The 23138-nt window shown below is 56.9% G+C and overlaps 1 protein-coding gene across 4 annotated transcripts; it reads left to right on the forward strand.

The window, feature by feature from the left end:
* Window positions 1-456: 456 nt before the first annotated feature.
* CLUH (clustered mitochondria homolog) lies at window positions 457-22415 on the forward strand. Of its 4 annotated transcripts, none has more exons than XM_066363471.1 (26): window positions 457-681; window positions 7767-7969; window positions 9182-9353; window positions 10459-10602; window positions 10800-10924; window positions 11021-11175; window positions 11253-11378; window positions 11678-11825; window positions 12047-12139; window positions 13733-14427; window positions 15085-15308; window positions 15507-15611; window positions 15712-15812; window positions 16617-16769; window positions 16857-16919; window positions 17022-17266; window positions 17449-17533; window positions 17696-17849; window positions 17929-18068; window positions 18926-19006; window positions 19087-19212; window positions 19294-19415; window positions 19709-19802; window positions 19896-20030; window positions 20113-20186; window positions 20951-22415. In XM_066363471.1, the coding sequence occupies exons 1-26, from the start codon at window positions 582-584 to the stop codon at window positions 21135-21137; spliced, it is 4050 nt and encodes a 1349-aa protein (XP_066219568.1). In that variant the 5' UTR covers window positions 457-581; the 3' UTR covers window positions 21138-22415. The 4 variants fall into 4 exon arrangements, with proteins under 4 accessions (XP_066219568.1, XP_066219569.1, XP_066219567.1 ...); XM_066363472.1 differs by having other exon boundaries at window positions 15510-15611; XM_066363470.1 differs by lacking the exon at window positions 457-681 and adding an exon at window positions 4166-4873 and having other exon boundaries at window positions 15510-15611.
* Window positions 22416-23138: the final 723 nt, after the last annotated feature.

Genomic DNA, 23138 nt, shown 5'->3' on the forward strand with positions numbered 1-23138 from the left:
AGCCCTTAGTTGCCCTCCACCCCTCTTCAAGAAGCCAGGCACCCCAGCCCCACCCCTTCGGCAGCAAAGGGCAAGCTTGAGGAGGAGGGCGCTGAGGGCCAAGCTAAAATCGCAGGTTGGACACCGCGAGGTCATTTGGCAGATTTGCAATTGGAAGCAGAGGACCATTGGGGGAGGAGACGGTTGGCAAACCCATTCTTAGAGGAGTCTCCACTCAAGGCCAAGGTGCCCGCCCAACGGGCAGCAAACTCAAGGACATCTCCTGGAAGTTCCGCCCCTATAGGGGGCCCGAAGGCTCTCTATCCTCCGAATCAGGGTACGTTCCCTTTAAGGCATTCAGGAAAGTCACCGCGTTGGTGGCGGGCCAACCAGGCGGCATGTTTTGTCCCTCGCGGGCCGCCGTGGGCCAGGTCGGGCGCGAAGGCGGTGCAGGGGAGCGGCGGTGGGGTCAAAGGTTACAGCGCGCACCACGTGGGCCGGTGACTCCGTCCTTCCCGCAGCGGCCGCGGTGAGCAGGGCACTAGGGTTAGTGGCGCGGCGGGCGGCGCGGACAGCCGAGTTGGACGCCGGATCCCGCCGCCATGGTCATCAAAACGGACGAGTTGCCGGCGGCCGCCCCGGCCGACAGCGCCCGGGATCCCAACTCGCAGGCTGGTGGCAAGGGGCGGCCGGGCGCAGCCGGTGAGTGGGGCCGGGACCAGCCGGGAGCCAGGCGGAGTAGGCTACATCCGGCCGAACTGGCGGACTGGTTCGGGGTTCGGCAGGGACTGCTGCCTTCTCTTCGCGCTGGGCCGGGTTGCATGTCGCCGGCCCGTCACTGGGCCGCCCCCGCCCTGAAGGTCACCTTCACTGTCGCCCCCGGCTGCGACCCGGACTTCGCACGTGGGGTCCCGAGGAGGGCAGAGGCGGCAGGCACACACGCGCGCCAGATCGCGGGGACACGTGCGCACACACGCGGTTTCGGGGTGCGCCGCCGCCGATGGATGGAATCGGCGGCCCCACCCCCTCTGTGCCCCAGCACTGGGGAACCCTCCAGGCTGGGGTCACTGACACTTGCTCCTTCAGGCACCCGTCCGTGTCGGGAAACCAAGTGTTCCCTGTGCACGGACTGCAGCCCTGCAAGGAAGGCTCCACTTGGGACTTCCCAGGGTTAGTCTGTGGGAAGAGCGCTAGTTAGGATGAGTATTGCGAGGAGTTTCTCCGGTTCTTTCTCAGAGGTAACGCTTTAACCCGGGTCTTCAGGCTCTGATCTCTGCCGTGTTAGAGATTGGCCTGGTCGGCAGACCAGAGGGTCTGCCTGTATATGGGGCCAAAGCCAAACTCCTTGGCAGGAAGAGGTGTTTGTGCCAGAACTTGATCATTAACCCGCCTTATTGCGAAAAATGGGTCAGCCCAGAGTTGGAGTTTTTAAGGCAAAGGTCATCAGTGTGGAGTGGAGCTCCCAGCTCTCCCCCATGGGGACTGTGTGGCCATGGCTTTGGGAGTGGATGCAGCATTCTGTGGTGGGGCCTGCTTCTCTCCGTTTCTCCTGGGCCACCTCTGTTCCCTTCCAGCACATCTCAAGAGTCCAACCTTGAGGCTGAAGCTCCTTCCCAGCCTATCAGTGTCATCTCCAAATCTTCCTCAGAGTCTCAGGGCTGGACTAGGGTCCCTTTCTGCCCTGGGTGGTGGTAGAAAGACAGAACTACATCCCACTGCTCCCAATTTCCCCTCAACAGGACTTGTCGTTTTCATTTCCCTTCTCAGCTTGGTGTGAGTTAGGATGGGAACAGTGTTAGGTAGGCTGTCTGACCCTGTCACCTGTCACAGTCAGTTTACCTTGTGATAGTGGATGGGCTTTGCTAATTGCCTAGACAAGGCCAAGGTTTGGGCTAAATGACAGATGCTGATGATTCCAACCTTCCAGGCTTTGCTCTGATGTGGCTCTGAATAGAGGCCAGATAAGAGGAGGTTGATAAGAGGGGCTGCCTGATTTCCCCTCTAACAAAAAGACCAGAAGAGATGAAGCGACTTGCCCAAGGTCACACAGCAGTTTAGCTGTTGAGAGCATTTGGATTTCCAGCTCAAGGCCAGCATGCCAAGGCTGCCCTGCCTGTCCCAGAAGAAGCTAGGACAGACATGTTGGTTGGGATCGTATGCTGAGAATGTGAGAACTAAGGGGGAATTGTCTGTTGGAGGATTTTTCTTAGGGTCTGAGTGAAGCCCCTCTTCAGCTATGTGCTGAGATGGTCTGTCTGGGGCTACCTGAGGCAGGGGAAGGGCTGTTCATTTTGGCGAAACTGGGAACATACTAGGAAGTGGAACATTTGTTCCTTACGTCTCTGGGAAGCCAGTATAGTTAGGTAGGACTTGATTTACAACCCTCCTGATTCTATTCAAAGAAGGAGGTAGCATTAACAGAGACCCCCAACAGACTCTCACCTAGGCTCCTGACCTCAGGATCCAGCTCTGCCTGGCTCCCCAGGCCCCTTGAGGAGGTGATCAAGGGGCCTTTTGTGTGTGAGGGGGGGAAGCAAAGGTCAGTTACTTTCTTGGGAATAAGTTTTTAGGGGTTAAGAGAACAGGCAGGTTTTTCAAGTTCACAGTGGTGTGTCTAGTTCTTTCTGCGTAGTGGAAGGCTCCTTGGACTTGGCGCCCAGAGCTGAGAAGGGGCTGGCAGTCTGGGGAGGAGCTTGGGGGCTTAGAGGAGCTCCCTGACAGGATCCCAAAGTTCTATTGGATAGGTCAGGGTAGAGTAGCTTGAGGAACCCTGGAAGGTCCCCAGACCCCACAGACCTGCTTCCGGCCTGGGGGCACAGGAAGGAGGAAACAGAAGTGCCCACATCTTTGGGGTCTTCCATAGGCTGCTTGCCAGCCCCCACCCCTTTCTCTTGAGGCCGTGGACTCCTGGGATGGGATGATGTGTCTGTGGGGCCTTACTTCCTGCTAGAGCTTCACCTGCTGAGGCCTTGGCTGGGGCGGGGCCTGGCCCTGGCACAGTCTATTGAGTGAGGCCATGCCATGCTGGGGAAGGCACACAGAGGCCACCTGAGATGGCCTAGTTTCTTTTCTAACCCCTCTTTTCTGCTGCACGTGGGGTCCCTGTGCTGCCAGTCTAGGTCAGGGCTACGCTTTATCTCTTCATTCTAATCTGGCCAGCGAAGATTGGGGCTGTATGTGTGTAGTGCTGTTTGGGCAACTCCTTCCCATTTGGCAGAGGACAACCTCTTCCCCTTTTTCCTAAAACCCAGATACCCAGGAATGCGCCCTGTGATGAGAAGAAGGGGTGCTGGCCTAGGAGTGTAGAGACTTGGGAGATCTTATGGCTAGAATAGATTTGCCTCCTGAGCTGAGTCCTGAGGCCTGGAGCAGGAGAGGGTTACCTGTGGGTGCTGCAGCCCCGGTGAGTTGCACTCAAGAGGCAGGAGCTTGGGCATCTGACGGGCCTACGGTGTTGTTTTTTGACCTGGCTTGGCTGCCCATTGCCTCTGTGACCTTGGGGCAGTTTGCTTACTAGCCATTTGGAACCTCAGTTTCATCAAGTAAGATGGGCTGGTCAAACTGAGTGAAGGAACTATTGTGGACTGGCTCTAGAGTGATCATTAGCTTTATGGTGACCAGAATGGAGGTGGTTGTCTCCACCACTCAGGGGTCATCACCTGCCCCACTCCCTTCTCCAGAGGGTTAGGGTGTGTTTGTGGAGGGTGTAGTATAAGAAGGGCTCTGCCAGCACCTTGCCCTCAGCACCATCTGGTGTGTGCAGGTTCAACCCTTGGTGGTGGCTGTGGAGAGTCTGAGGGCCTGGCCCAGCAGGTCCTCCTGGGACGGGACGGGACGGGACTGGACTGGAGAGGAGGGGGGCTGGAGTGAGCCTGGCTCCCCGCCCCCACCCTGGTTAGTATGGGTGCCAGAGCAGCCCTGGCTGGGCCATGGCAACAAGTCAGAGTCCCTGGGAAGGCGCCCTGGCGAGGCTGGGCATGTTCTTTCTCCACATGTTCCTTCTTCACAGCCGAACAGCCTTTAGCCTCTTGCTGCCAGTTCTGCTTCCCCCCCGGGGGACAGACTTGGTTTTCTCCTGGCAGAGCAGGGGCTGCTGGGAAGGGAAGGCAGAGCCTGCCAGCTTCTTAGTGGAGCTGGAGGCCTGGGGCACGGGTGCAGTTGTTCTCTGGGAGACTGGGGGCCCATCCCTCCTCCCACCAGGACCAGTGACTCTCAGGAAGGGTCACCTGCAGGGGGCAGCATGAAGAAGCTCCAGCCAACTCCTTGACCCAGGAGGCAGGCAAAGCGCTCAGCGTCTGCAACTGGTAGACAGGGGGCGGCCACCTCATGGCCTGGGTCTGGGTCTGCACTAGCTGTTGCCGGCAGCTGGCTGAAGCAGTCCTGCCCACCCCCACTGGGATTGGGGCCGAGGAGAGGACCCCCTTGCTGAACCCTACCCCTGCCAGCCTATCCCCAGGGCCCTCGTTCCTGAGGGTGCCAGGTATCCCAAACTCTGGGTTCTCCTGCCCCCCTAACAACTTTGTCAGTAGTGGCCCCCTTTCTGGGGGGTGCAGGGAAGTAGGTCTGAGTGTTGGTAGCGGGTCTACCTGGGATCCTGGAGCCACCAGGGCCTCCTGGCCCACAGCTGTCCTTCTGGCCGACCTTGAGCAGGATTCAAGGCAGGGGGAGTGTGCCCTTCCTGGGGCCGCCCCGGCAGGCCTGGCCCCACTGAAACCCGAAGCCAGCCAGAGCTCCAGCCCTGGGCCTACCAATTGCATGGGGGCAAGGGTAGTGGCAGAGGCCAGAATGAGGGACACGGACAGTGCCGGGCCTGAGCCGAAGAGCTGGCTGCCTCACTGCGATGGTGGTCAAGAGACTCCAGAGTCCGGGAGAGGTCAACTGCCGACTGTGCCAGGTGGGCTGTGGGCGCACTGAGCCAGATGGCCAGCCTCTTGTGGGGAGATCGCTTGACCTTTAATCCAGTGGTAGGGAGACCTTTAGGGTTCCTTAGAGGAAGTAGGAAAGGAAGGTATCAGCTGTTCTGGGGTTGGAGGCCCCTGGGAACCAGCCACATTCCTTTGAAATCTGATAAGGGTTTGGGTACCCCTCTGGGGTGGGAACCTGGTGCCAGGTGCCTTCTGGGCAGGCTCCCTAGGCCTCACAAGGGAGGATGGGAGATGTGGCCACCCTTGCCTTGTTTTCCCCGCCCTCCTCCCTGCCCTGCCCTGCCCTGCCCTGCCCAGACTCAGGATGTGCAGGCTGCCTGTTTGGGTTGGGTCCCTGATTTCCCACTTCTCAGACCTCAAAGCTGCTGCTCCACATTGGGCGGGGCCCTTCCTATATCTCGTCTCATCCATGGGGGGAGTGCTTCCTCATATCTTCTGCTATCCCTCTTTCTGTCTTTTGAAAGCTGACCAACCACTGTCCTTCTTCCCACCCTCCTGTCCGTGTCTACTTGGTCATAGAGTTGGCCAAGTTCTCCCTTTGGTTTGGCTGGTCACTTTCGAGGGCCTTGGGGTCTTGCTGTGCCGGACACTCCTTGAAAGGAGAGGTCCTAGTGCGTCCTTGTGGTTCTCCGGAGTTTCCTTTCTGGGTTGGAGAGGTGTGATGGGGATGGGGACTGGGGTGATGATGGTCATTGAAGGTCCATGGTGGCAGGTTGGAGGGCAGTGTGGTGGCATAGTGGTACAGGAATCCAGGGTTCAGTCTTTTGACCTCACAAAGGCTCTGAACTTTTCTGGACCTCATGTATCCTAATTTTGGGGAAGAGGAGGAAGGAGGGAACTCTGTCTAAGCTCCTAGCAGTCTTGTTTATCAATAATTTGAAGGGACTCAGGAAAGAGGGAATGGCTTCTCTCAATGTCCCCGTGGTCTTCTCTTCTGTGCTGGACTTATCTTCTTTCCCAGGGGCCCTGCTCCACATTTCTATGGGTCTTGGTAGGGCCCATACAGCCCTGGGGAAATGCATCCCAGCATCACTCCTAACAGCTGCGTGGGGAAGAAGAGGCAGGGTCTGGATGGGATGGGCTGAGTCCAGAGCATGACCTGTCTGAAGCTCCCAGGCATGCAAGGGGCTAGTTGGGTGGCCAGGCAGACCCTGGGTGAGAAGGCTTTGAGGACCAGATCAGCGTCCAGGCAGGCCTGGGCTTTGCTAGAAGGTTTCTGTAAAGAGGTCCTCCGCTCCCCAGGAGGAAGGAAGCTCTCCTTTGTTCTTTGTGCCTGGGTACACGTGGAAGGGCATGTCTCCTCTTTCCCCTCTCTCCACAGCATGTGAGTTGGCTGCTTGTCAGAAATATTGGACTTAACTACATGTTTATATATAGTGATTAATTCATTAATTCAGTGCCTTTCTATTGTGCCTGGGCAAGATAGAGGAGGAAGATAGGAGCGCGGGTGTGAGCAACCACCCAGAGTGCAGCCGAACAGGTGCTCAGGGAGGTGTCGCCATGTCACTGGGGACTGGAGGAGGCGGTGATTCTTTGGAAAAGAGGATTCATTTTACTGAGATCTTGTTGAATAGTAGGAGTTTATGCAATAGAATGTGATCTCTGGGGCAGAATAGACAAAAGCACAGGTGGGAAGAAAGGTGTGTGGCCTGTTCTCAGGCTCTGAGTAGTCGGGTGTAGCTATGCCTTGACAGGGAGAGCTGGTGGGAACTGAGCTGGGCTTAGGGATGCCTGAGAGTGATGCCTAAAAAGCTTGGGTCTTGTGAGCAGTGGGGAGTATTAGAAGGTGCTGAACAGTGCTCTTGAAATAGAGGAGATGGCCTGTACCAGAGCCGTGGCCACAGAGCCCCGGTCCCGTGGCCGGTGGGGATTAGGTTGGGTGACTATCTTGGGGCGGGTCTTCACTGAGCAGGGGCCAGGTTTTGAAGCAAGATGAATTCCATGCTGACAAGATGAGTCTTTGGTAATGTCTGAGGGATGGCCACTTGAAAGCGCTTGAGGTCCTGGCCGGTTGACTCAGTAGATAGAGCGTCAGCCTGGCGTGCAGGAGTCCTGGGTTCAATCCCCGGTCAGGGCACACATAAGAAGCAACTATTTGCTTTTCTTCCCCTCCCTCTCTCCCTTCTCTCTCTTCTTCTGCAGCCAATAGCTCGACTTGTTCGAGTGTCGGCCCGTGACACTGAGGATAGCTCAGTTAATTCAAGCATCAGCCCAAAATGGGGGTTACCAGGTAGATCCTGGTCGGGCGCATGCGAGAGTCTGTCTCCCTTACTCTCACTTAAGAAAAAGAGAAAAGCTTGAGTGAGGCCTAGACCAGCCATGTGAGCTGTGAGGCGTAAGGACATTTGAAGCCATGGGAGAGGGTGAGATGAGAATGAGGAGAGTCTGGGGCCCAGGGACACCCACAGCTCGGACTGCTGGAATAGGATGGAGCTGGAGCCGGGGGGGTGGGGGGTGGGCGGCAAGAGGATCGGCGTCCATCAGGGAAAAGGAGGAGGAAGAACTGGGAGGGCTGCTGCCGAGAAGCTGGCCACGTTAGGCCAGAGAAGAGCCGTGGCTGGTGCCCTCTAGGGTGGCACTGGTGACTCTGGGGAGAATGGTTAAGATATTGTGCTCAGGGCAAAGCTAGACTGAGGAGCGAATGGGAAGGGAGGGTCTGGGATGGGGAAGGGGCCTGGCAGTGGGCTGCAGGCAGAGTTTGTGTGCCCACGGTGAGGTGGCACTGTGGAGTCTGGGCTAGGGTGGAGTCTTGGGAGGACAGGTGGGTATCATCCTGTGGGTGCCACAACCTTATGAGTGAGGTGGATGCTGCACCTGATCAACTAGACCCATTTTACTCAGTTCCTTTCTTGTTGCCCACAGAGCTGCCGTCAGTCATGCTATTGAATGGGGACTGTCCAGAGAGCCTGAGGAAGGAAGAGGGGCCCACCGAACCACCCCGGGAAAATGGGCTGGATGAGGCTGAGCCTGGAGAGGAGACCACTGGGCAGGAAGTCATTGTCATTCAGGACACGGGCTTTTCTGTGAAGATCCTGGCCCCGGGGATTGAATCCTTCGCCCTACAGGTGAGCTGGGGGAAAGGTGCTGGGACTAAGGTCTAAGCCTCTTTGGGAGGATAGGAGTGGAAACCCACACCTTGCCCTTGCTTGTCCTAGCCCCATGTTGTGGGCAGGAAACCTATGTGTGCCTTGCACAAGGTCACTCAGCTGGCCTGGTGGCTGTGGGAGTCCAGGTTCAGGTCATTTTCCCATTGCTAGGGGACAGCTTCCAGCTGGGACTGCCACCTGTGTTGGGAAGAGGTATGGTAGAAGCAGGTGGTTTTGGGGTCCCAGGCCTCCCAGCCCTCTGTGCTGTTCTCTCAGAGAAGTCACCTCCCTCTGGCTTTGTTTTGTTTTGTTTGTTTCGGGGGGGGGGGGGGAGAGGGAGGGACAGACAGGCAGGAAGGGGGAGAGATGAGAGTTATCAACTTATAGTTGTAGCACCTTAGTTGTTCATTGATTGCTTTCTCATATGTGCCTTGATGGGGGGGGGGGCTCCAGCTGAGTCAGTGACCCCTTGCTCAGGCCAGTGACTTTGGGCTCAAGCCAGTGATCATGAGATGATGTCTATGATCCCACACTCAAGCCAGCAATCCTGTACTTTAGCTGGTGAGCCTGCGCTCAAGCCAAATGAGCCTGTACTTAAGCCAGTGACCTCAGTTTTGAACCTAGGTCCTCAGTGTCCCAGGCTGACACTATCCACTGCTCCACCTCTGGTCAGGCTGGCTGTGTTTTTACCATTTGCCTGAGAAGAGAGTGGGATTGGGTCGTCTCTGAGAGCAGAGACAACCCAGAGGTCTCGCAGACTGGTAACCCATTGGGGAGCCAGGCAATGCCCTCTTATGTCTTCTGTACCCATAGGCTTGGGCTCAGAGCACCCCCTCTTGAGGAGGGAAGCCATTTGTCCTGGAGACCCTGGCATTGAGCAAGGGAGAGGGCAGGCAGGATTGCTGTTTTCTTTCCCCCATTGTATCTGCTGCTCTGCTCAGTGCTGCTCTTAGTCTGAAGGAATAGTGCCCGAGGGCAATGGGGACAGACTCTACCCTGCACGGGTGTGTATACTCTACCCTGCACGCACACACACAGGTGTAGATGGGCATATGTGTATGGACAGGTCCTAAAATGTAAAAGCCAAAGTGGAACTGAGTATTTGGGGCGTTGATTCTAGGGATGTAGGTACTTTGGGCTGGGGAATGTGGTATTTCCTCATCAGGGTAGTTGAGGCCTTCTGTCTGGCAGGTGTCCCCCCAGGAGATGGTACAGGAGATCCACCAGGTGCTCATGGACCGTGAAGACACGTGTCATCGCACCTGCTTCTCACTGCATCTGGATGGCAACATGCTGGACCACTTTTCAGAGCTGCGCAGTGTTGAGGGTCTGCAGGAGGGCTCAGTGCTACGCGTGGTGGAAGGTTTGTCTGGGTGCTGGGTGACCTGCCAAGGGAGGGCACAGAGAGGCAGGGTCAGGCAGCTACGCGGGGTGGAAGGTTTGTCTGGATGCTGGGTGACCTGCCAAGGGAGGGCACAGAGAGGCAGGGTCAGGCAGCTACGCGGGGTGGAAGGTTTGTCTGGATGCTGGGTGACCTGCCAAGGGAGGGCACAGAGGGGCAGGGCCAGGCAGCACTCCACCCACTCTGACAGTCACCACTGAGCACTCAGAGATTGGAGTGGTATCGTACCTATGGAGGAGGTATTGGAGCACAGGTCTGCTTCTCATGCTATCACCTGTGCACCTTTCATATTCACGGGTTAAATATCAAAGTTGTGATTAAGGAAAACAAACAGACAATACCAAGCAAGGGCTTGAAATTGGCCCAATCAGATTCTATAGAGATAAAAGTGAAATCTTTTAAGGAAACTAAAGTTTCACAACTCTGGAGTAGGGGAGTCTGGCCCAGTGTGGAGTGAGTGATCCGCTCGTGTGGTAAGGCTGCTTTGGTCATAAAACAAAAGCTCCTGTGAATGGGGGTCTCCTGAGAAGTGGCTCAGAGGTTCCAGGCATGTCAGCTTATTAAGAGGAAATGTGGAAAAATGTAAACCAACTGTGTCCAAACATGCTTGACCATGGAACCTCTCTCCTCCCCCTAAAGAGCTCCCATTAATGTTTTATGAAACACATATTGGGGGCAGTGTTGTAATTTGGGTCCTGGTAGGTCCTCAGGGTGTCCCTGGACAAAGGCCAGCTGGGGCCCAGCAGCTCTGGAGGCCTGCTAACCCGTGAACAGCGCAGGGGGCTTTGTGGGTGCCCCAAGGCCTGTGTGTGCTTCCCAGAGGCATTTCTTGTGCCTTTTGGCAGAAGGTTCTTTGCAAACAAAGGTCCCTGCCAGCCAGCAGGCAGGTTTGTCTGTTGAAACCAGAACTTCAGCTTATGGGTTGGTAATGGAATTTGTAAATTGAAAGCCTAACATTGAAAAATCAAGACCACCCATGGTAGCGCCATGCCAGACTTCTCTATTCTGTGCAGGTTGTGGCAGGGAGCAGAGCCCTGGTAACACCCTGCCACTTCCGTCCCAACAGAGCCATACACAGTGCGCGAGGCCCGAATCCATGTGCGCCATGTCCGAGACCTGCTCAAGAGCCTAGACCCGTCTGATGCCTTCAACGGGGTTGACTGCAACTCCTTGTCCTTCCTGAGCGTCTTTACCGATGGCGACCTGGGAGGTGAACGAGGCACTGGGGCCACAGTTGAGCAGAAGAGCCAGGAGCAAGTTAGACAGGGGCCAGCAACGGGGCTGAGGGCCAGGCCATCTCACCTGGAGGGGGCAAAGTCAGAGGCACCTAGACTGGAGCCAGTTTAGGTGGGGAAGTGGTTGGCCCCTGGGCGGCCCTGTGCTGACCACCAGCCTCGGGTCCCTCAGACAGCGGGAAGCGGAAGAAGGGCTTGGAGATGGACCCCATTGACTGCACGCCGCCTGAGTACATCCTTCCAGGGAGCCGGGAGCGGCCATTGTGTCCCCTGCAGCCCCAGAACCGTGACTGGAAGGTGGGATTGCAGAGTAGAGCCGGGAACAGTCTCTGGTGGGGTGGGGAACTGCCACACCAGGAGGCCTGGCCCACTCATACTTGGTCATTCCTGCAGCCCCTGCAGTGCCTGAAAGTGCTCACCATGAGTGGCTGGAACCCGCCCCCTGGGAACCGCAAGATGCACGGGGACCTCATGTACCTGTTTGTGATCACAGCCGAGGACCGGCAAGTCAGCATCACGGCCTCCACACGGGGCTTTTACCTGAACCAGTGAGTCCTGGTGTGAGCCCATTCTGGGTCCGGGGCAGCCACTGGGGTGCCCCGCACAGTGACCACCCTCTCTGCAGGTCCACAGCGTATCACTTCAACCCCAAGCCCGCCAGCCCCCGCTTCCTCAGCCATTCCCTGGTGGAGCTGCTCAACCAGATCAGCCCGACCTTCAAAAAAAACTTTGCTGTGCTGCAGAAGAAAAGGTAGTGTCTTTGCCTCATTTCCGCCCCTCGTCTCTTGTCCCACCAGGGGATGGAGTGAATCAGCCAGCATCTTGGCCCTGAGCAGCGGTGCCCCCAGCACCCTAGAGGCTCCCTTAGGGAGTGTCAACCAGGCCCTGAGACAGCAATTCCAGGAGAGGTGCCCATGTGCTCCTCTGAGATTCTTCAGAAGCAGATCTCTGCGGGGAGACACCGGAGCTGCTGGGGGCTCAGAGAAGTGACCCAGGGCAGAGCTCTGAGCTTGGCGGGCTGCCCCATCTCCCTTCCTCTGCTTACCATAGGGTCCAGCGCCACCCATTCGAGAGGATTGCCACCCCGTTCCAGGTGTACAGCTGGACGGCCCCCCAGGCAGAGCACGCCATGGATTGCGTGCGCGCGGAGGATGCCTACACCTCAAGGCTGGGCTATGAGGAGCACATTCCTGGACAGGTGCCTGCGGCCTGGCCCTGCCCTCCTTGGGCGCCTCCCTCCCCTTCCCTTGGTGGGTGCCAGGCTGGGTTCTGTGCACCTTCCTCGAAGCTGCATCTGCTTGTGTGTTTGTTCACTTGGGAGTCTGTGGGGCTGTCCCCGGGGGGGTGGAGGAAGGGACTGCCTAGAGCAGGGTGCGGGACACAGGCTGAGCCAGTGTGTTCCTCCCGGTCCCTCTGCAGACCCGGGACTGGAACGAGGAGCTGCAGACCACGAGGGAACTGCCCCGCAAGAACCTACCTGAACGGCTGCTTCGAGAAAGAGCCATATTCAAGGTACCTGGGTCCCCTTGTGCCTACCTGGCAGCCCCAGCCCCGTCTGCAACTGTTCAGTCCTATGACTGGAGGGGAGCCGGGACAGTCTGTAGTGTGTTCTGCCAGCCTCTGCCTCCTGGCAGACCACCCCAACTCTTCTTTCTGGCCTCTCTGAGACTTGGAGTGCATGGGCAGGTGGGTGTGGGACCTGCCTCCACTGTGGGCTGAGTGACAAGGTCCGTTCTAGCTTTCTGCCTTCCACTAACTGCCATCAGGTCCTTGTGCCCACTGTGATGTTACTAGTACTTTAAGAAAAAATTTTTTTAATTTGAGAGGATATTCTGGTTTCTCTTCAGATCACATAAATCTTTTGCCTTTTAATTTGAGAGGAGGGAGATAGACTCCCACCTGCACCCTGACCAGGATCCACTTGGCGAGCCCTGTCTGGGGCTGATGCTCAGTTCATCTGGGGTCCCATGCTCACAACTGAGCTATTTTTAGTACCTGAACTAATGGCTCTGTGGAGCCATCAGTGCTCGTGGCCGAGGCACTTGAATCAATTGAGCCGTGGCTGGGGGGGAGGGGGGAAAGAGAGAGAAACGGGAGGGGGAGGAGTGGAGAAGCAAATAGTCACTGTTCCTGTGTGCCTTGACTGGGAATCAAACCCAGGACTTCCACATGCTGGGTTGATGCTCTGTACCACCGAGCCAACTGGCCAGGGCCATTATTAGTACTTTTAATGAGTAAGAGACCTGAGGAAAAAATAGTGTTTTCAAAAAATTTTTTAAATTTAAAATCTCCCATAATCTTGCAGCCTAGAGATGATAGTGGTAAAAATAAGATCTAAGTGTTTTGGGTGCTAACTTAGCCAGGGTCTGTGTCAGCTGTCACAGGTATTGTCTCCTGTAATCTCCGCCACCTTGTAAAGGTTGGTACTTCTGTTGTCACTGCTTTATAGACGAGGAAATGGGTCTGATAGGGGGACCTGTCCACATTCACCAGGCACATCCGTACCAGTCCTTCCACTCCTAGTGAATCACTTAGCTCTGCTGTCTCAGGTTATAAATGATAGGTTTTTTCAAAAAAGAGGTTTTTTGTCCTTTTCCAAATATGAGGAAAGCGAGGCTAGAGCCCTTGGCCTCCAAGGTATACCTGCTTGCCTCCACCAAATGGGTGAGTTTGGCCAGGTGGGACAGAACCCAGGGCTTTTGTGGATGGGGCCTTTCTTCTTTTCTTCCTTTTTTTTTTTTTTTTTTTTTTTTTTTAAGTGAGAGAGAGACAGACAGGAAGGGAGAGAGATGGAAAGCATCAACTCATAGTTGCGACACCTTAGTTGTTCATTGATTGCTTTCTCATATGTGCCTTGATTGGGGGGGGGGGGGGCTCCAGCCCAGCCATTGATCCCCTTGCTCAAGCCAGTGATTTTGGGCTTCAAGCCAGCAACTGTGTGGTCAGTGGTCAGTGTGTAGGATCACACGCTCAAGCTGGTGATGTCAGGGTCTCAAGCCTAGGTCCTCAGCTCCCAGGCTGATGATGCTCTATTCACTGTGCCACTGCCTGGTTAGGCTGGATGGGGCCTTTTGACCCTCCAAACCTTGGTCCTCCCCCCCCCAGGTACACAGTGACTTCACAGCAGCAGCCACACGGGGAGCCATGGCGGTCATCGATGGCAATGTGATGGCCATCAACCCCAGTGAGGAGACCAAGATGCAAATGTTCATCTGGAACAACATCTTCTTCAGCCTGGGTTTTGATGTCCGCGACCATTACAAGGACTTTGGTGGCGACGTGGCAGCCTATGTGGCACCTGCCAATGACCTGAACGGTGTGCGCACGTACAACGCGGTGGACGTGGAGGGGCTGTACACACTGGGAACAGTGGTAGTGGATTATCGCGGCTACCGCGTCACAGCCCAGTCCATAATCCCCGGCATCCTGGAGCGAGACCAGGAGCAGAGTGTCATCTATGGCTCTATAGACTTTGGCAAGACAGTGGTGTCGCACCCAAGATACCTGGAGCTGCTGGAACGCACCAGCCGGCCCTTGAAGATCCTGAGGCACCATGTGCTCAATGACCGCGATGAGGAGGTGGAGCTCTGCTCCTCTGTGGAGTGCAAGGGCATCATCGGCAACGATGGGCGCCACTACATCCTCGACTTGCTGCGCACCTTTCCCCCTGACCTCAACTTCCTCCCCGTGCCCGGCGAGCAGCTGCCCGAAGAGTGCACGCGCGCTGGCTTCCCCCGCAGCCACCGGCACAAGTTGAGCTGCCTGCGCCAGGAGCTGGTGGACGCTTTCGTGGAGCACAGGTGAGAAGCGAGGCCTGTGAGGGCGGCGTGGCCGGCTGCACCCAGCCAGTAGTTGCTTCTGAGCCTGATGTGAATGGGGGCAGCTTTGGAAAGTGGAGTGGAGCTGGCCTTTGCCACAGTCATTGCAGATTCCAGCCGTACCCGCTCTGATGTCAGGCTCAGAAACTAGTGAGTAGCGGGACCAGTGGCTCTCAACTGAAGTGGTGCTGTTTTCTTAAGGAGCACAGAGAAATCTGCTAGGTGTTTCTGAAAGTCCCAGGGCCAGGGCCGGGAGGAGGCGCAGGGGCGTCACGGACGGTAGCTTTTAGTGCTGAGGAGTCAGCCACATCAAATGTCTCACAGCACGAATAATTCGCCCTCTCACCGTGCCAGTGGGTTCCTGTCAGTCTTGAGAGCCCTGGCCTGCTTGGTGAGCCACACCCCGACCTGCACCCCACCCCAGCTGTCCTATCCTGTCTGGGAAGATCTTGGTTTTTCCTGTGACCCACTGTCACCTGGTAGAGTTGCTGGGTTGGCAGGTGCATGTGTCAGGGTGTCAAGCCTCAATATTCATTAACCTCAGCGTTCATTAACCAGTCTGGCTGTGGCGGGAAGGCCAGCGAAGCGGCCACAGATGCCTTTCCCATCCCCGTCTCTGCCCCATCTGCTGCACTCTAGGTACCTGCTCTTCATGAAGTTGGCTGCCCTGCAGCTGATGCAGCAGAAAGCCAGCAAGATAGAGAACTCCACCTCACTGGAAAATGGCAGCCCACCCTCTTTGGAGTCCAAGTCTGAGGACCCGCTGGGACCCGAGGCAGGAAGTGAGGAGGAGGGCAGTGGTGCTAGCGGCCTGGCCAAGGTGAAGGAACTGGCAGAGACCATCGCCTCTGACGACGGGACAGGTGGGCTGCTGCGGATGCTGGGGGTTCCCAGGCCTGTCCTGGCAGCTGGAGTTCGCCATGGGTGGCTCAAAACTCAGTCCCAGGAGAAGCAGGCAGACGTTTCTTTGAGGAGCTGGGGGAAGGCTGGGGGAAGGCTGGGGACAGCTGGCCCACCGTTGGTGGAGTGGGGCTGCTTCCCAGCGGGCCGTGTCTCCACAGCAGACCCGCGGAGCCGGGAGGTGATCCGCAACGCGTGCAAGGCGGTGGGCTCCATCAGCAGCACAGCCTTCGACGTGCGCTTCAACCCTGACATCTTCTCACCAGGCAGGTGGTACAGCAGGGAGGGCAGAACACCTCGGGGTCGCCTTGGGGCCTCCTCCCACCTCCCTTCACCTGGCTCAAGCCTCTGCTTTTCCTCACTCAGGGGTTCGATTCCCTGAGTCCTGCCAGGAGGAAGTGCGGGACCAGAAACAGCTGCTGAAAGATGCCGCTGCCTTCCTGCTCTCGTGCCAGATCCCCGGCTTGGTGAGGGCGGGGCCCCCGGTGGCGGGTGGGAAGCTGCGCAGAGGGCGCTGGTACAGGCCCTGGTGTCTCATGCATCACCGACTTCGGGGGCTTGTGGGTCCTTCACAGGAGTGACTTCCTTAGACCTGCTGACTTGGGCGGCAGGCAGGGTAGAGTGCTTGTCCCCATTTTACAGAGGGGCCGCTGACTCAGACCAGGGGAGGTGTTAGGCACAGGCTCTCCTCTGCGGTGCCCTCCATGTGGGTTGGCAGCTAGGGGTCTGCTCCTCTGAGCCGTTGTGTGACAGATGGCTGACAGGGCAGGGGACATCTGGGAGAAAAGGTGAGGGGCCCTGTGCTCCTCCGCCTCATAAACTTGTTATGCCAGCCCCACGGATGCCAGGGTGCTTGCTTCCTACTGAGACGCCTCTGTGATCCTCTGGCGAGCTCGTCACGATCTGTGAGCCAAGCCTGCCGTGCTGGCTCCCCTGGCCCCCTGCGCTACCCCTCTCCCTCCTGGTCAGAGGGGAGCCTGCGCTGCCCTTTGGTCTCTCAGCTCATCACCTTTGGGGCTCTCATCCCTACTTCCCCATCAAGTGAGCCTGGAAATCCCCCACTTTCCTCAGCTGTGTGGAAGGCTGGGGGACAAATTCTCATGTCCTTGCCACTGCTTTGTCTCCTTCCCTCTTCCTGACTGGGAGCTGGGGTCTTTGTCCCCTGCTGCCCCTTCGGATGGGCCTCCTGGTAGTGTGAGCTCCCCCAGGAAGACCCGAGGTGGAGGCGGCAGAGGGCCTGGGTTGGGGGTCTGACCTGCTGCAGCCTGCAGGTGAAGGACTGCACAGACCACGTGGTGCTGCCCATGGACGGGGCCACACTGTCGGAGGTGATGCGCCAGCGTGGCATCAACATGCGCTACCTGGGCAAGGTGCTGGACCTGGTGCTCCGGAGCCCAGCCCGAGACCAGCTGGACCACATCTACGTGAGTGGTGCTCGGGGCAGGCTGGGGGTGGTGGGATCGGCCGGAGGCCTGGGGCTGACCAAGACTTCCCTCTATGAACCTTTGTAGAAAATTGGCATTGGAGAGCTCATCACTCGCTCTGCCAAGCACATCTTCAAGACGTACTTACAGGTACACCATTCCCTCCCCAGCCCAGGTCGGGTGGGGTCTTGGGGGAGAGCCCTGGGTTGGCGCCCAAGGACCCTCATAACTCTGTCCAAACCTCCCTTGCAGGGAGTTGAGCTCTCAGGCCTCTCGGCTGCCATCAGCCACTTCCTGAACTGCTTCCTGAGCTCCTACCCCAACCCTGTGGCCCACCTGCCTGCTGACGAGCTGGTCTCCAAGAAGAGGAACAGGAGGAGGAGAAACCGGCCTCCAGGGGCAGCAGATAACACTGCCTGGGCCGTCATGACTCCCCAGGAGCTCTGGAAGAACATCTGCCAGGAGGCCAAGAACTACTTTGACTTCAGCCTTGAGTGGTATGTGAGAGGCGTGGTGGGGGCATGGCGGGCGTGGGACGTGGGGATGAGAGCTCTTAGCCCTGGCTGGAGGGCGAAGGGGGCTGGGAGGGCGCCTGGGCATGGCTCGTGTGGGTGGCCACTGATGAGAAGGGCAGCGATGGGAGCTGGGCTGCTCAGGCCCTCTGCCACTTCTCCTCCAGTGAGAGCGTGGACCAGGCTGTGGAGGCCTACGGCCTGCAGAAAATAACGCTGCTGCGGGAGATCTCCCTCAAAACTGGGATCCAGGTAGGCCGGGAGCATGTCCGTCCTGGGCCCAGCTCGCGTGATATCCATAGGGCTGGGGTGCGGAGGCTCTCCCCACACGTGGTGGTGCGCTAGGAGGTGTTGGCCATTTGAGCCTGGGGCTGAAGCTGCCTGTGGGTATGCGGGTGTTCTCTGTTCCCCCAGATCCTGCTGAAGGAGTACAGCTTCGACAGCCGCCATAAACCCGCATTCACTGAGGAGGATGTGCTCAACATCTTCCCCGTGGTCAAGCACGTCAACCCCAAGGCCTCAGACGCCTTCCACTTCTTCCAGAGCGGACAGGCCAAAGTACAGCAGGGTGCGTGGCCAGGTGTGGCTAGGGGGTGGGGGCTTCCCTGGCCCAGCCCTGACCTCACCACCCTTGGGATGTCCTGCAGGCTTCCTGAAGGAGGGCTGTGAGCTCATCAATGAGGCCCTGAACCTGTTTAACAACGTGTACGGAGCCATGCACGTGGAGATCTGCGCCTGCTTGCGCCTCCTTGCTCGTCTCCACTATATTATGGGTGACTACGCCGAGGTGGGCCTTGATCACACGCTGGGCTGTGTCAGCAGAGGCCTTGGGGCCTGGCCTGGCATTGGGGGCTGGCAAGCGAGGGCGCTTGGGCTGTGTTCTCACGCCCCACGGCAGCAGGAAATGGGGCCCCTGTCTAGGGGGCTTAGGATGCTGCCCGTTGGGGGTGGGGCAGGAGGGACATAGAGGAGCATGCAGAGATCCTGGGGGACCCCGCGAGTCACTTGTTTTGCCAGGGCTTCCTCGCCCCATCACCACCACTCAGTAGTTACGTTCCTGGGGGAGCCGCTGTGAAGGTGCAGTGGCGGCCAGGCCTCCCTTCACAGGGACGTTGGGAAGGGTGTGTTCTGAGACTCACCATGCTTTGTGCCTTGTAAGCACTGTGCGGAGCTGCTGGGAGTGTCCCCGCTGTTGTGGTTAACCACTATGTGGCCTGGTGGTGGTCATCTGCCTTGCCAGCCCAGGGCTTTAAGAGGCTGTTTCATGGAGCAGGTGCGCTGTGGACACCCCACTCCCCTGCAGTCACAGCAACTTCTGTCTCTTTGTTTTTTTGTTTTTTATTATTATTACTAACACGTTGTTTTATCACGATGTTAGATTTGTATATTTACGTAGATTTTGTTAGGAGAGAAAAAGGTTTAAGACAAGTTCTTTTAGAAGGTGAAACAGAGTGGGGCATGGATTTCCATGGTCACAACAGCTGAATTTTGACCTCTTCTCTGCTGCATTTGTGCAAAGTTAAAATAGAAAGTGCAGCCAGAGGGTCCGAGGCTAAGCTATTGTGGAGGCTTGAGGGTCCAGGGTCAGGCAGACTGGATGTGGGTCAGCACCCACCCCAGGATGACAGTCCCCCACCTCTCCAGGCCCTGAGTAACCAACAGAAGGCTGTGCTGATGAGCGAGCGAGTGATGGGCATCGAGCACCCCAACACCATCCAGGAATATGTGAGTAGCTAACACACAGGGGCTGCACAGTGGGGGGGGGGGGGCGTGGCTGCCCTGGCCTGATGTAGCTGCCCCCGCAGATGCACCTGGCCCTGTACTGCTTTGCCAGCAGCCAGCTGTCCACTGCTCTGAGCCTGTTGTACCGTGCTCGCTACCTCACGCTGCTCGTGTTTGGGGAAGACCACCCTGAGATGGCATTGCTGGACGTGAGTGCTGAGGAGGGGTGGCGGGATGAGCCTCAGCCCCAGGGGAGTGGGAGCTGACAGGGCCCTCAAAACTGCCCCCAGAACAACATCGGGCTGGTGCTGCATGGGGTGATGGAGTATGACCTCTCGCTGCGCTTCCTGGAGAATGCGCTGGATGTCAGCACCAAGTACCACGGGCCCAAGTCCCTCAAAGTGGCCCTCAGGTGAGGCTGCATTGGGTTAGGGGGCTGGGGGGCCCAGGCCCAAGTACCCAGGCCATAGGGATAAGGTCCCAGGAAACACTTGAATTGAGCACAGGCATGGGTCCTAGTGTTCTGTCTTTGATCTGATTTCTGAAGAAATTTCTCTCACTTTCCATTCCTTCTTTGAGTTGTGGGCTTGTTTGTTCCCCTTGGGTAGATTCTAGACCAGGATCTAGAATACCCCCCCAACAGGCCCCCAACTGTCCCGGCCCACTCATGTCCTTCCTTTGCGCCCCGTACCACACCTCCTGTAGCCACCACCTTGTTGCCCGGGTCTATGAGAGCAAAGCCGAGTTCCGGTCAGCCCTGCAGCATGAGAAAGAAGGCTACACCATCTACAAGACCCAGGTGGGCCACAGCAGGGGCTGAGGAGTGTAGCTGGGCCTGGGTGCTTGGGCAGCCCTGATCCCTTCCTGCCTATGCCACTCCTGTCCCCTGTAGCTGGGCGAGGACCACGAGAAGACCAAGGAGAGCTCCGAGTACCTCAAGTGCCTGACCCAGCAGGCTGTGGCCCTGCAGCGCACCATGAATGAGATCTACCGCAATGGCTCCAGCGCCAACATCCCGCCCCTCAAGGTGTGTCTGGGACAGAGCTGAGGGGCCCCACCCCAGCCTCCCAGCTCCCCCACAGTGGCTCACCTTCCCTGCCACCCCTCAGTTCACAGCCCCCAGCATGGCCAGTGTCTTGGAACAGCTCAATGTCATCAACGGCATCCTCTTCATTCCACTCAGGTGAGGCCCCTCCTCCACTGTTCCCCACTCCCAGTTGGAAATTGGCCTTTAGTTTTTTTGGTTTTTTTAACTGACATGACTCAAACCAGAGGTGAGAAGTTCCTTGTGAATCCTTCTGGAAATACTCCGCATGATGGAGCAAACAAGTAACCATTTTTTTCCCTCCTTTTTTGCACAAAATTGTAGCACACCATGCACATAGTTATTTTTTTCTTTATTGAATATATGTTGGCACTTCTTCAAATCAGTACATAAAGAGTGGCTTCATTCTTTCTCTGGCTTCCTGCTGTCCCAGCGTAGGCCTGTGCCTTATAAGTAGGCCCTGGGTCTCGGGTGTGGTTCTTACAGACACTGCCTTCGTGAGCCCCGCGGTTCTGTCTCCCTCCCAGAGGCGACACGGTACGGCCCGCCAGGAGCTAGGGAGTTAGTGGCTCTTCTGTGTGTTGCATACCCTCCCCACTCTTGTTTTCTGTGTGCAATCTGCTGTGGGAGCGACCACAGAATGCAGCAGGCTTGAACTGGATATAAAGGCTGAGTGGGAGCAATGCCTTACCTGAGGACTCTGGCAAGTGCATGGAGTTCTTAGTCTTTCAGCCCTCGGGGGCCTTTCTGCTCTGGGGAGGGAGGACGACTTGATCCACGCATCACTGAACGAAGCACAGAGCCTGCTCTTGTCCCATGTTTAAGTTAAAGCAAAGCCAGTGAGGTGGTGTAGGGCCCAGGCCTGCTCTGACACCCACCCTCACCTTCATCCTTCTACTCAGCCAAAAAGACTTGGAGAATCTGAAAGCTGAGGTGGCGCGGCGGCACCAACTCCAGGAGGCCAGCAAAAACAGGGATAAGGCTGAAGAGCCCATGGCCACCGAGCCTGAGCCAGCGGGGGGCCCAGAGGATGCGGCCTCCCAGCCCCAGGCTGCCAAGGATCCTCCTTCCCCGAGCTTGCAGGGGTAGAAAGGGGGAAACAAATGGACAGTTAGCTGCCCCGTTACCCAATGATTCAGACTCCAGGAGAAGGGGGGCACGCCCTGCAGATCGGGAGAGGAAGCAAATCCCTCTTCCACATTTCCAACCCCAACCCCACCCCAGCATCCTCCTGGGACCCCGGCCTGGCCTGCCTGCCCCCCGAGAGATGGTTTTGCACTGGTTCAATGAATATACCGATGCAGAGGCCTAATTGAAGACACATGAATGGAGTGTGTGGGTATCCGTTCCCAGCTGGGGGGCAGGTGCCCCTCGGGCCCCCCCATCCTCAAGCAGGTGTGTGTGAGTGTGTCCTTGCCCGTGAGCGTCTTGATCCGTCCTTCCTAACTTGTACATAGCCCGAGTCAGTTCAGAGTGGGTGATGTGCAGATGCAATTTCTCAGGTCATTTGTATGTTTAACATTACGGCTGCTGCTTCTGCTGCCACTGCCCCTGGACCCAATCTGGCTTGAAGCCAAAAAAGGGGAAGCTTTCCTGTGTCCTGGGATGGGGAGTCAGCTCTGTGGCAGGGCTGGAGAGCTGGGGTGCACTTTAGCTCTGTGGCAGAATGAGAGCTGCAGTAGCTTTATTAATCATGGTTGGGCCTGGCCTGGCTGTGCTTGGGGTGGGGAAGGGCAGGGTGGGCAGTGGTGGTTCCCCAGATAGTCCTGTGCCTAGCCTCCACCTGTCTGCCTCCCTGCTCCCCGCCCCCCAGCTGGGGATACCTGGGGGGCTGCAGTCTGAATGTATCCTCACTATTTGAACCTGAGCTGCCTAACGCACAGTGGGAGTGGGTAGGTCAAGGGCCTAGGGGAACCAGGGCTGAATCATGGATTCTGGGGCTAGGTTACCAGGTACAGGAGTGTCATTTGTGGAGCCCAGCTCCCTACCTGGTCCTTGCCACACAAGCACCTTCAACAGAGAGTACCTCTGGGGGTGGCATGTGGGGGTGGCATGGAAGGTGGTTGTTCGCACAGGCCCCGGCTGCTCCCTCTCCCGCCTGCCTGTGCTGCTTCTGTGCCTGCTGTTGGAGCTCCAATGGTGGGGGGAGACTGCCACCCTTGTGAGCTTGGGGGAGCTGTTCCAGGGGTGGGGCCCCTGCCTGGGGGGAGCTGCTTATGGGTATGGTCTGTCCAGACACCCTGTTTCAAAGGGAGTGGGTGTTAGCTAGCAATCGAAGCATCCCCACAGCTGATCAAGAACTTTTTCTTGTTTTTAAACCATCACGTCTTCATTTCACATTGGAATAAAGTGAGTTTTTGAAACCTATTGCCCCCGCCTCTCTTGTGTTCTGTATGTTTTATTTGTGAGGGTTGTTGTCAGAATTATTAGTAAGAGTTTAAAGCATGTGAATGTGTATAAATTAGGTCAAATTCAAGGTTACCATTACAATGTTTTGGGTTGTTTTGTTTTTTTTTAGAAAATTAAATTTAACAGGGTGACCTTGATCAACATACAATGTCATTTAAGTGGGAGGAAAGGGGTAGAGTCACAGGAACCTGGCTAGGGTTTACCTGGCTGCCAGTTACTAGACCCATGAGAGGCATATAGATGAATGTCACCTTGGTCACTAGGGAATAAAAGCTGAAAATCGCTCCTCTGTAGTTCTGTGTGGTCAAGTCCAGTGAAGTGTGCTACGAGGTGGGGGCCCAGGCCCTGGGCATGCTGACCCTGATAGGTCACTGAACCCTGGCCATCTGTCCTTGTCCCTTTGCTTAAGTAGGGAGGATTGGGTACACCCTCCAAGAGTCCAGGAATGCTAGAATGGAGGGCTGAAGTGCCATGCTAAGGTGGGTTTTAAGGCTAGCAAGACTGTCCTGAAGATCCAGTGAGGTTTGAAAGGAGAGCCCACCTGGGCTGGCTTGAGGGGCAGGGCCTGTGAAGTGAAAGTAGAGAGGGGAATAGAGGGTCTGGCTCTGAGAAGAGGCGAAGTCTTGTTTTATAGCTAATGGCTGCTGCTTGGCCTTCCCTCTCCTGAACAGGCAAGCCCTG

Source organism: Saccopteryx leptura, chromosome 2 (assembly GCF_036850995.1).
Source record: "Saccopteryx leptura isolate mSacLep1 chromosome 2, mSacLep1_pri_phased_curated, whole genome shotgun sequence".
NCBI lineage: Eukaryota > Metazoa > Chordata > Mammalia > Chiroptera > Emballonuridae > Saccopteryx > Saccopteryx leptura.